Source organism: Arvicanthis niloticus, chromosome 1 (genome assembly GCF_011762505.2).
Source record: "Arvicanthis niloticus isolate mArvNil1 chromosome 1, mArvNil1.pat.X, whole genome shotgun sequence".
Lineage (NCBI taxonomy): Eukaryota > Metazoa > Chordata > Mammalia > Rodentia > Muridae > Arvicanthis > Arvicanthis niloticus.
Window position 1 is genome coordinate 121,587,632 of NC_047658.1, and position 13,415 is coordinate 121,601,046.

The 13,415-nt window shown below is 37.4% G+C and overlaps 1 protein-coding gene across 3 annotated transcripts in view; it reads left to right on the top strand.

Moving 5' to 3' along the window:
• The window catches only part of LOC117719947 (olfactory receptor 5B12-like), a 42,624-nt gene extending 29,591 nt beyond the window's left edge, over positions 1–13,033 (top strand). The window contains exons 1-3 of one of the 3 annotated variants that reach the window (XM_076918165.1): positions 10,604–10,727; positions 11,007–11,198; positions 12,017–13,033. In XM_076918165.1, the coding sequence (XP_076774280.1) occupies positions 12,049–12,993 (945 nt within the window). In that variant the 5' untranslated portion in view covers positions 10,604–10,727; positions 11,007–11,198; positions 12,017–12,048 and the 3' untranslated portion in view covers positions 12,994–13,033. Of the gene's footprint in view, positions 1–10,597; positions 10,728–11,006; positions 11,199–12,016 lie in introns of those variants that run through there. The other 2 variants (XM_034518406.2, XM_076918166.1) reach the window with 2 other exon arrangements.
• Positions 13,034–13,415: the final 382 nt, after the last annotated feature.

Genomic DNA, 13,415 nt, shown 5'->3' on the forward strand with positions numbered 1-13,415 from the left:
CATCCTTTTGTTGACTGATCAGCTCCTCTGTCATCTATTCTAACTAAAACATTTAGTTCTGAACCTGGCTTTAGGATGAATGTCAGCTGACGACCATCCACTCAAATCTTTTCTCTCAAGGTAAATAGCTATAAGTTTTCAACCCCGTCAGAAATCCAGAATGACTGAGTTGACTATAATTGTGGGAAACACAAAGCATAGCTTCTAAAACTTAGCCAATTTATAGAGACCTCTGAACACCTGGACACTCGCTCTACTTCAAAATGTTGGAGCATCTGTTCTTCTGCCTTCTGGCCCAGGATCATCTGACAGACCTTAGTGCTGCAGAATTATTAAGGGCTGATTACTCTGTATAGGCAGATATAATCAGTCGACTATTCTGCAAGTGTGTCCTTTTCTGGACAGTAATTTGTCTGTAGAAGGAAAGTGGCAATTCTTGCCTAGTAGCTGTCTCACCACAACTGGAGTAACTCCAAAGATGCTCAATTTCTTCTTAGAATTCAATATAGGAAGCTGTCAGGAGCAGACAGGTCTCTAATCAAAATGAACAATAATACTGAAATGTGTGTCATGTCAATTCTAAGGATTTCTGACGTTTTGAAAACCAGCTATCCATGTAAGGTAATCTGGACTGTTGCCTGTTAACTCCACTCAGCTATTTCTAAATAAAACATAGAAAACACCCTAACAATAAACTCCAAGTCATGAATTTGCTATAGTCCCTTAACTCACAGGCTGACCGTCTCAAATCCGTTAAAAAAAGTTAAGGAAGGACTGGGTCTAAGCTTTGTATTCCTAAATGTGTTATACTGGTACAATGCCTATGAGAGTAACAATATTCATCTCACTCTTATATCACTAAGAAGCTCATGCCAATGAAAACCTTAAAATTTGTAAACAAATTTTAAGTAAATTGGTGCCATTTAAGAATTTATATCTTCATCTTGATATTAATTATACAGATTTCTACTAATAGGTTATGGCTATGCAATAAACCCTAGCTAATTCTCTCTATTCTGACAGAACCACTACTTTTCCCTAGAGAGATAGCCCAACATTTACCACCTTAGTCCCCAAGCCCAGGGAATAGGGGCACTGACTCATCATTAGATTCTTCAAGCTGATTATGAGCATTGAGATATTAGAAGAGGAGTGGGGGGAGAGCAAATTGACAATCCTCTGATGCTGTGTCTTCGCTGCCTCTAGATGGAATTCCCGGACCTCAGAGGTTTGAGCAGGTCTGCCCAGCTTGCTTGTTGAGTAGATACCCCAAGGCTGATCATTCTGCAATATACAATTCTCAAAACAAATTTTAGTATCAAGACAGTTTTTTTTATTAAAGAGGGCTGACATTTTATTAAGAATGTTGGTTCTAACCGTTTTTCTATTTTTTCCCCTCTTTTATTGGATATAATATTTACATTTCAAATTTTATCTTCTTACCATAGTTCCCCCACCACCCAGGAACCCCTTATCCCTTCCCCCCTCCTCCTGCTTCTATGAAGGTGTTTACCCACCTACCCGCAGCCTCCGTCCCTACCCTCAGATCCCCCCCCTAAGTGCTCAGCCTTCAGGGTACCAATGACCTTGTCTCCCACCTATGCCCAACAAGGCCATCCTCCCCTACATATACAGCTGGAGTCATGTGTCTCTCCATATGTGCTCCTAGGCTGGTGGTTTAGACCCTGGGGAGCTCTGGCTGGTTGGTAATGTTGCTCTCCTCACGGGGCCATCAGCCCTTAAGGTTGCTTCAATTTACTCTCTAACTCCTCCATTGGGAACCTTTGATCAGATTAATGGATAGCTGCGAGTATCTGTCTCTGGGTATGTCAGACTCTGGGGGACCTCTAAGGAGACAGCCTTATCAGGCTGCTGTCAGCTTTCCCATCCTGACATCCCTATCAGCGTCTATTTTTGGTGACTGCCCATGGAATGAATACCCAGATGGAATGGTCTCCCTACAACCCCCCTCCCTTCAGATTCTGTCCCACACTTTGTCTCCGTAATTGCTCCCTTGGGTATTTAGTTACTCCTTCTAAGAAAGACCTAGGCATCCTCACTTGTTCTTTCTTCTTCATGAGCTTCATGTCATCTGATGGTTGAATCACTGTTGTTTCAAATTTTTGGGCTAATCTCCGCTTATCAGTGAGTAAATACCATGTGTGTTCTTTTGTGATTGGGTTACCTCACTCAGGATGATATTTTCTAGTTCCATCCATTTACCTAAGAATTTCTTGAATTCATTATTTTTAATAGCTGAGTAATATTCCATTGTGTATATGTACCACATTTTTTGTATCCATTCCTCTGTTGAAGGGCATCTGGGTTCTTTCCAGCTTCTGGCTATTATAAATAAGGCTGCTATGAACATAGTGGAGCATATGTCTTTGTTATTTGTTGGGGCATTTTCTGGGTATATGCCCAGGAGTGGTATAGCTGGGTCCTCAGGTAGTGCTATGTCCAATTTTCTGAGGAACCGCCAGACTGACTTCCAAAGTGGTTATACCAGCTTGCAACCCCACCAACAATGAAGGAGTGTTCCTCTTTCTTCACATCCTCGCCAGCATCTACTATCACCTGAGTTTTTGATCTTAGCCATTCTGACTGGTGTGAGGTGGTATCTCAGTGTTGTTTTGATTTGCATTTCCCTGATGACTAAGGATGTTGAGCATTTCTTAAGGTGCTTCTCGGCCATTCGAGTTTCCTCAGTTGAAAATTCTTTGCTTTGCTCTGTACCCCATTTTTAATGGGGTTGTTTTGTTGTTTGGCGTCTAAGTTCTTGAGTTCTTTGTAAATATTCAATATTAGCCCCCTATCGGATGTAGGATTGGTAATTATCTTTTCCCAATCTATTGGTTGCTGTTTTGTCTTGTTGACATTGTTCTTTGCCTTACAGAAGCTTTGCAATTTGATGAGGTCCCATTTGTCGATTCTTGATCTTAGAGCATAAGCCATTGGTGTTCTGTTCAGGAACTTTTGCCTTGTGCCTAGGTATTCGAGGGTCTTCCCCAACTTTTCTTCTAATAGTTTCAGTGTATCTGACTTTATGTGAAGGTCCTTTATCCACTCGGAGTTGAGCTTTGTGCAAGGGGATAAGAGTGGATTAATTTGCATTCTTCTACATGTTGACCTCCAGTTGAGCCAGCACCACTTGATGAAAATGCTGTCCTTTTTCCACTGGATGGATTTAGCTCCCTTGTCAAAGATCAAGTGACCATAGGTGTGCGGGTTCATTTCTGGGTCTTCAAATCTATTCCATTGATCATCCTGTCTGTCTCTGTACCAATACCATGCAGTTTTTATCAGTACTGCTCTGTAGTACAGTTTGAGGTCCGGAATGGTGATTCCCCCAGAGGTTCTTTTATTGTTGAGAATAGTTCTCTCTATCCTATGTTTTTTGTTATTCCAAATGAATTTGTAAATTGCTCTTTCTATCTCTATGAAGAATTGATTTGGAATTTTGATGGATATTGCATTGAATCTGTAGATTGCTTTTGGCAGGATAGCCATTTTTACTAAGTTAATCCTGCCAATCCAGGAGTATGGGAGATCTTTCCATCTTCTGAGATCTTCTTCAATTTCTTTCTTCAGAGACTTGAAGTTCTTGTCATACAGATCTTTCACTTGCTTTGTTAGATTCACTCCAAGATAATTTAATTTATTTGGGGCTATTGTGAAGGGTGTCATTTCCCTAATTTCTTTCTCTGCCTGTTTATCCTTGGAATAGAGGAAGGCTACTGATTTGTTTGAGTTGATTTTATATCCAGCCACATTGCTAAAGTTGTTTATCAGGTTTAGGAGTTCTCTGGTGGAAGTTTTAGGTTCACTTAAGCATGCTATCATATCATCTGCAAATAGTGAAATTTTGACTTCTTCCTTTCCTATCTGTATCCCTTTGACTTCCTTTTGTTGTCTAATTGCTCTAGCTAAGACTTCCAGTACTATATTGAATAGATAAGGTGAGAGTGGGCAGCCTTGCCTAGTCCCTGATCTTAGTGGGATTGCTTCCCTGATCTTAGTGGGATTGTTTCTCTCCATTGAGTTTGATGTTGGCTACTGGCTTGCTGTATATTGCTTTTACTATGTTTAGGTATGGGCCTTGAATTCCTGATCTTTCCAAGACTTTTACCATGAAGGATATTGAATTTTGTCAAATGCTTTCTCGGCCTCTAGTGAGATGAACATGTGGTTTTTTTCTTTGAGTTTATTTATGTAGTGGATTACATTGATGGATTTCTGAATATTGAACCATCCCTGCATTCCTGGGATAAAGCCTACTTGATCTTGATGGATAATAGTCTTGATGTGCTGTTGGATTCGGTTTCCGAGAATTTTATTGAGTATTCTTGCATCAATATTCATAAGAGAGATTGGTCTGTAGTTCTCTTTCTTTGTTGGGTCTTTCTGTCGTTTAGGTATGAGTGTAATGGTAGCTTCATAGAACGAATTGGGTAGTGTTCCTTCTGTTTCTATTCGATGGAATAGCTTGAAGAGGATTGGTATTAGGTCTTCCTTGAAGGTCTGGAAGAATTCTGCACTGAAACCATCTGGCCCCGGACATTTTTTGGTGGGAAGATTTTAAATGACTGTGTCTATTTCTTTAGGTGTTATGGGACTGTTTAGATGGTTTATCTGCTCCTCGTTTAACTTTGGTACCTGGTATCTATCTAGAAAATTGTCCATTTCCTCCAGATTTTCCAATTTTGTTGAGTATAGCCCTTTGTAGTAGGATCTGATGATTTTTTTTAATTTCCTCTGTTTCTATTGTTATGTCTCCCTTTTCAGTTCTGATTTTATTAATTTGAATGCTGTCTCTGGGCCCTTTGGTTAGTCTGGCTAAGGGTTTGTCTATCTTGTTGATTTTCTCAAGAACTAGCTCCTGGTTTTGTTGATATTTTGTATAGTTCTTTTTGTTTCGACTTGGTTGATTTCAGCCCTGAGTTTGATTATTTCCTGCTGTCTACTCCTCTTGGGTATATTAGCTTCTTTTTGTTCTAACTCTTTCAGGTGTGCTGTCAATTTATTAATGTTCGTTCTTTCCACTTTCTTTTTGTGGGCACTTAGAGCTATGATTTTTCCTCTTAGTACTGCTTTCAATGAGTCCCACATGTTTTGATATGATGTGTCCTCATTTTCATTTAAATCTAAAAAGTCTTTAATTTCTTTCTTAATTTCTTCCTTGACCAAGTTATCATTGAGCAGAGCATTGTTCAGTTGCCAAATGTATGTGGGCTTTTGTTGTTCTTATCCATGTCAAAGACAAGTCTTAATCCATGGTGGTCTGATAAGGTACTAGGGATTATTTCAATCTTTTTGTATCTGTTGAGGCCTGTTTTGTGACCAATTATGTAGTCTATTTTGGAGAAGGTACCATGAGGTGCTGAGAAGAAGGTATATTCTTTTGTTTTAGGATGAAATGTTCTATAGATGTCAGTTAAGTCCAATTGATTCATAACTTCTGTTAGTTTCATTGTTTCTAGATTTAGTTTCTGTTTCCATGATCAGTCCATAACTGAGAGTGAGGTGGTGAAATCTCCCACTATTATTGTGTAGGGTGCAATGTATGCTTTAAGTTTTAGTAAAGTGTCTTTTATGTATGTGGATTCCCTTACATTTGGGGCATAGATGTTGAGAATTGCGAGCTCCTCTTGGTACATTTTTCCTTTGATGAATATGAAATGTCCTTCTTTATCTTTTTTGATTATTTCTGGTTGAAAACTGATTTTATTTGATATTAGAATGGCTACTCCAGCTTGTTTCTTGGGACCATTTGCTTGGAAGATTGTTTTCCAACCTTTTACTCTGAGGTAGTGTCTGTCCTTTCCACAGAGGTGCGTTTCCTGAATGCAGCAAAATGTGGGCTCCTGTTTACGTATCCAGTCTGATAGTCTATGTCTTTTTACTGGAGAATTGAGTCCATTGATATTAAGGAAAAATGAGTGTTGTTTCCTGTTTTTTTTTTGTTGTTGGCAGTAGAGATATGTTTGTGTAGCTACCTTCTTTTATGGTTTTTGGAAGATTATTTTCCTGCTTTTTCTAGGTTGTAGTTTCCCTCCTTGTGATGGAGTTTTCCACCAATTATCCTTTGAAGGGCTGGGTTTGTGTTGAGATACTGTGTAAATTTGGATTTGTCATGGAATATTTTGGTTTCTCCATCAATAATGATTGAGAGTTTTGCTGGGTATAGTAGTCTGGGCTGACATTTATGTTCTTTTAGGGTCTGTATGATATCGGTCCAGGATCTTCTGGCTTTTATGGTCTCTGGTGAGAAGTCTGGTGTAATTCTTATAGGTCTGCCTTTATATGTTACTTTGCTTTTTTCCCTTACTGCTTTTAGTATTTTTTTCTTTTTTTTTTTACATTTTATGTTTTGACTATTATGTGGCGGGAAGTATTTCTTTTCTGGTCTAAACTATTTGGAGTTCTGTAAGCTTCTTGTATATTTATGGACAGCTCTTTCTTTAGGTCAGGGAAGTTTTCCTCTATAATTTTGTTGAGGATATTTACTGGTCCTTTAAGTTGGGAGTCTTCCCCCTCATCTATTCCTATTATCCTTAGGTTTGGCCTTCTCATTGTGTCTTGGATTTCTTGTATATTTTGGGTTAGTAGCTTTTTGTATTTTGCATTTTCTTTGACAGTTGTGTCAATGTTTTTCATGGTATCTTCTGCACATGAGATTCTCTCTTCCTTCTCTTGTATTCTGTTGGTAATACTTGTGTCTATGACTCCTGATCATTTTTTTAAGTTTTCTATCTCCAGGGTATTCACCCTTTGTGATTTCTTTATTGTTTCTACTTCCATTTTTAGATCCTGCATGGTTTTGTTTAATTCCTTCTCCCGTTTGGTTGCATTTTCTTGCAGTTCCTTAAGGGATTTTTGTGTTTCCTCTTTATGGGTTTCTATCTGTTCTTTGAGAGTGTTATTTATGTCTTTCTTAAAGTCCTCTATCATCATCATGAGAAGTGATTTTAATTCTGAATCCTGTTTTTCTGGTGTGATAGGGTGTTCAGGGCTTACTATGATGGGGGAACTGGGTTCTGATGATGCCATGTAACTTTGGTTTCTGTTGCTTGCGTTTCTGTGCTTGCCTTTTGCCATCTGGTTAAATCTAGTGCTACCTGTACTTCTGTCTCTGATTGAAGCCTGCCTTTCCAGTTGTCTCGCTTGTGTTTGGTCTTCTAGGGGTCCAGATGTCTCTGTGATTTTTTCCAGCTGCACTGATTACTGTGGTATCTCTAGGACGCCTCAGGATATGGTGCCTCCAAGGTAGCAGTCCAGCTAGTTGTCTGCTGTTTTGGGTGCAGTGTCTCCTCTTGGATCTCTCAGGATATGTTGTCTGACACTCTGAGTTCAGTTGTTCCTCTGTGGCTCTGGGGTGAGTGGACCTTCCAGTATGTCTCAGGCGGAATCCGGGGTCCACACAACTGCAGACCTGGCAGAGGTCTGGTCCAGGCCTCCGAACCGGGAGATGGGCAGAAGGGGGGTGTTAGCCGGCAGGGGTATCTGCTGGATTCTGAGCCCTCAGGGCACCCAGCTATGAGCTCAGGGTAGTATGTGGGTTTTCCTACCTAAATCTGGTTGTGGGATCTGTGGGTCCCCCAGAATGTGTCTGGCGGTATCCGGGGTGCACTCACAGGCTGGCCGGGCAGAGGTCCAGCCCAGGCCTCAGAACGGAAGAGGGGCAAGTGGAGAAGCAATTTACATTCTTTTACATGCTGAACCAGAACCATTAGTTGAAAATGCTGAAGGAGCTAAAGGGGTCAGCAACCCCATAGGAAGAACAACAATATTAACCAACCAGACTCCCCAGAGTTCCTAGGGACTAAACCACCAACCAAATAGTACATATGGATTGACCTATGGCTCCATCCCCATATGTAGCATAGGATGTCCTTGTTGGGCATCAATGGGAGGAGACACCTTCAGTCCTGTGAATGTTTGATGCCCCAGTGCAGGGGAATGAGAAAGGAGGGAGGTGGATGTGGGTTGGTAGGTGGGCAACACCCTCATAGAAGCAAGGGAAAGGGAGATGGAATAGGGGGTTTAAGGGGAAAACTGGGAAAGGGGATAACATTTGAAATGCAAATAAAGAAAATATCCAATGATGCTGTCTTTTTCCACTGGATGGTTTGGTGAGATGGCTCAGCCATTAAAGGCTAGGCTTACAACCAAAAATGTAGGAGAATAAAATTCGTTTTTAATTATTTTATTTACTTATATTCCAATTGTTGCCCCGCTTTAGTCCTCTCCCCACAGTTACTCATTTCATTTTTCCTCTCCCTTGCATTTCCACCTTGGCTAGTCCTTCCTGTTCCTGGGGCCTCTGGAGGATTAATTGTGTTTTCTTACACTAACACCAGACCAGGCAGTCCTTAGTTATATATGTCCCAGTGGCCTCAGACCATCACAAACATGTAGCTATGCACTGGAAATGGGAAATATATAACTGTCACATCATCAAAAAAAATAATGTTTGTCTCTTCTTCAGCAAATACCCATTTCCAAAAAATACTAAGAAGTTAGATATGGAATCATGTAACAATCTTTTGTGGGATACTTTTCTCACTTGTTCATGTATAGATTTTATGCAGACAGCTATAGCTGCTTCATTAATAATTATATTATTCATGTCATAATTAGGAACTATCATTTCACAGCTTCCCATCTTCTGGCTCCTATATTTTTACATCTTCTTTTCAGCAACATTCCCTGAGTCTAGGTAGTGGTAGTACCTTAATATAGATGTTTCATTTTGGCATAAACAATTGGTCTGTTATATTAACTAATTGGACCAACCATGCAAATCTGTATTGAATGCACTTGTCCATTGAAAAAGAAAGTTTCTCAGATGTAAGTTTTTCTATCTTACTTTTTAAATATCTTTTATCCATTTCAATTTTTGAATTCCAAGAACTAAATATGAGCTCCTGATGATTTTGGATAATGAATAATCACAATTTATTTGCTCTGTTTTTCAAATACAGCACAAGAAAAAGATTAATCAGAACAAACATCACATTAGTCACAATTAGTTCATGCCAGAGTCATATCTTTTATGTTCTTCTACTAGCTATGGGATTCCTAAGCCCTAGGTGTTCTAATAAACAATCCACTCCTTGGTGATAGCCTGAATTTCCACTCTTCTTTTTCCTCAATTCCTTTCTCACTCCTTTTTTAGTTCTGTTACCAACTTCAAAATAGGAATATGAACTCAAATCACTGGCTTGTAGTTATCATCTATAGATATTACTTAATTCATATGATAAAATCTTAGTCTTTTTAATAGTCAGGTATGCTTCCTGTTTTATTAAATTTACCATGGGAAGAAGGAGTCTTCCTGGTCAATAGAAGACATTTTCTCAAAGGAAGCAAATGGGGTTTTTGAGGTTGATAGGATTAATTATCTTTTTACTTCCAAACACAAATGAAGCATCCTTTAAACCCTCCTATATATTTTTACTTGCTTTCTTCCAAACTTATGGTTATAGATAGATAGATAGATAGATAGATAGATAGATGATAGGTAGCTAGATGATAGATAGATGAAAGATAGATGATAGATAGATGATAGATCAATAGATGATAGATAGATAGATGATAGATAGATAGATAAATAGATAGAGTCTGGTCTATTTAATTTTACTTTTATATTTGTTTTCAGGGTTGCTGAATGGTTATTGGATTACTAATTGGTTTGACTTTTTCTGTTCAGGACTATTTTTCATATGCTCAGCATTCATTAGTTACCTGCAGTTTCTGTGACATTGAGGCCTCATGATATTTGCCTTATTCACTTTGGTATGTCTATTAGTTTTGTCTTTGTTCAGATAATATTTAGGCACTCATGGTGAGACTTTATAGGTGTAGCTCCTGAATGTAAAGACAAGAAAGTCCTTACTCCTATTAATTATCTATATTCATCCTACAAGAGAAGGTCATTTTAGCTGAGAGAAACTTAGTGTATATTTTTAATAACTACAAAAAAGAACTTTGGAATTTTTCAGAATTGGTAAATATTAAACATATGGAAAATGCTAATGTCCTTCATTTACCAAAAATTACTACATACTATGTAGTGAGATGATATGTCACAGTTTTCCTTATAGGTTGGTGGATATAGTGGATATATATATTTATAAAAAAGAATGACAAAATAAAATCTTAGAGGACATACATGGTGCTAAGATAGTTGTTATTTGATGTTTTACTTAAAACCAACTAGAAATAAAGGAAAATAATGCCCTAGAACCATGTGACAAAGCTAAATATCAGATGCTCAGGGCATGTGCCTGACCATGAGATTATAGAAGACATTTATTTTTCTTGTTAAGTTTAATATGAGCCAGATGTCATGATGATTACACCAACTTTCCTCTAAAAATTTGTTCCTTCATGTCCTCACAAGGACTCTTCATCAAAATTCTAAAATTCTTGATGATTCCATTAAGGTGAGAGTGAATGGCCAACATGGGATCAGAAGTCTCCAGAGATATCTATTGTATCTTACTCTGATTCCCCTAAGACATTTGAGGAACTTGCATCATCTGCCTTGATACTAACAAAGCACTCACAGGCCAAGGTTCTGCTGTACACCACAGTTTGTGAAAGAGGGGAAGGAGAATATTCTGCACAATGCTTTCCTAGGTGTGGATGGCAGACCAATACTCAGGGAATGAAGTTTGTGTCACCCCAAAGCTTTTGTACACTTTTCTGTTTCTAGAACAATGGTAAGTACTAAAATATATAGTAATAGAAAGTTAGAGTTGTAAGAACAAAATCAAGCCACTTTTTTTCCTTGTGAAAAAAAATAGAAAATAGTAACAATAAATGTTGTCTACAACATTTACACACTGTCTACTATGGTGTCTACTACAAAACACTGAGCTATCTTTTCCATTCCTCTTTCCACCACACTTCACTGTTTTATATCATTCATATTTTGATGTTTAATATCAGGAGATTCCCTTTAAAAGCTGGTAAAATGACAATTGTACTCAAATCCACAGGAGTTACCTCTATCTTATGGGGAAAAAATCAGCTTGGCTATCCTTGTTCTTCTTCTTCTAACTTGAATAAAAATTATGCTTACTGCTGGAGATTAATACGGCTCAGCATTCCAGAATCAAATATGTTCTTGGGTATATTGACTTTCATTCTACAAGCAGTGGCAGTTATCTGATATATGAACCACTGTGGATGTGAGTAAAGCAAATATGCTATCTAATATTGCTTGTTAAAAATCACTAAGTCTTTATGAAAGAATGAGAAATATTTTCCTGTGTCTGCTCTATTTTTCTAAAACACATATCAAGAATATATGGTTGTTGGTGTGTAAGGGTCAACATTAGGCTATGTGAAAATGATTGTGACATGAATATTAAGCAGGTACAGTTTTGCTCATCAATTTTGAAAATTGTTTCCTTACATTTCGTTATTCTTGAAAAAATGAATATATCATGTATGTTCTTCTAAGTGCAAATATTTAAAAGGGAAGAGACAATTAAGAAATCTATTGAACTTGAGTAATAACCTAGATGATGTGGATAGATCAGATTCCCAGGTCATTCCATATATTTAAGAAGGTAGGGAATATATCACATGTGAATTTCATTTTTGAAATCTTATCCCGATAAACAAAATTCACATATTTTCTCAATGTTTGCTCCTTATTAAAGTTCCAATAGACTGTAAACAATATGTGTATTCTATACAAAATATGTAATTATTAAAAATAATAAAAATGAATATTATATAATTTAGTGCAGTACACAAGAGCTTATTTAATAGTAATTGAATTATGCCTCATAATTATATTAATACTTGTCTTATCAAATAATTTCTGTGTTCATCTGTATCACTTCCATATGAGAAAAAACTGCCTTCAGGTCCCATGCATGCATTTCATCATCTTATGTACAGTGTCCTTCACTAGAAAAAAATAAATTGGATAAAAGTTCATGGTTAAAGTTTAGAATTCTATTGATATTCAAATTGCATATTTTTCTATTTGTTCTAGGAACTTGTCATGATCATTCCCAAATAACATTGATGGAGAATATTTCAGAAGTTACTGAATTTATTCTTGTGGGGTTAACAGATGTCCCAGAACTTCAGATCCCCTTGTTTATTATCTTCACTCTCATTTATTTGATCACACTGTTTGGGAATCTTGGGATGATCATGCTGATTCTGCTGGACTCACAACTCCACACTCCCATGTACTTTTTCCTCTGTAACCTCTCCCTGGTGTACTGTGTTTATGCCTCAGCAATCACCCCCAAGGTGATGGAAGGGTTTCTCACAGGAAATAAGATCATATCCTACAATGGGTGTGCTGCCCAAATGTTCTTCTTTTTAGCCTTTATTGCTATCGAAACTTTGATCCTTGCCTCAATGGCCTATGACCATCATGCAGCAGTGTGCAAACCCCTGCACTACACTACCATTATGACAAGTACCACCTGTATTCTAATTGTCACCTGCTGCTACATGTGTGGGATCTTGCAATCCTCTATTCATGTTGCTCTTGCATTCTGTCTCTCCTTCTGTCATTCCAACGTGATTAATCACTTTTTCTGTGACATTCTCCCACTGCTGACTATTTCTTGTTCTGACACCCAAACAAATGAGATCACAATCCTTATCTTTGGTTCTTTAGATGGTATTTTTACTCTCTTGGTTATCTTAAACACTTACCTGCTTATTTTCATTGCTATCCTGAGGATGCGTTCAGCTGAAGCACAGAGGAAGGCCTTTTCTACCTGTGCATCTCATCTCATCACTGTATCCATCTTCTTTGGGTCAACCATGTTCATGTATTTACAGCCCAGTTCCAATCATTCCATGAACACAGACAAAATTGCATCTGTATTTTACATCATGGTCATTCCTATGCTGAACCCTGTAGTATACAGCTTAAAGAACAAGGAAGTAAAAAATGCATTTAAGAAAGTTGTTGGAAAATTATTGTCTTCACTTGAGTTAGTCAATTAATTCTAAATTATTTTTTCAGCATATGAAACACTGAACCACTAGTTTTGATGAATAATTTATTTGTAAATATTTCTTGTCTATGAAGAACTGTGTCCTCATGCATTGAGAATATAATAAATTTAGTGTGAATTTTTATTATATTTTGCTAGAAATATATCAATTTAATATTTAAATCAAGATTATAACATTATTGAATTTACATGCAAAATTGCTTAATAATATTTTTGTGAATTCAGCTTTGTAAGTCAAGTAAGTCAATGAGGCCATTTTCATTAAATATTAAAGTTTTAATGTATCTGATATGAATCAACTGTTTTCAAATATTAATAATTAAAAAATTATGTTGAGATTTTGTTATACAGAATTCCAACATCTAAGGCAAATAACATTACTTCATATGGTTTGGGTGATAAAGAAGTCTT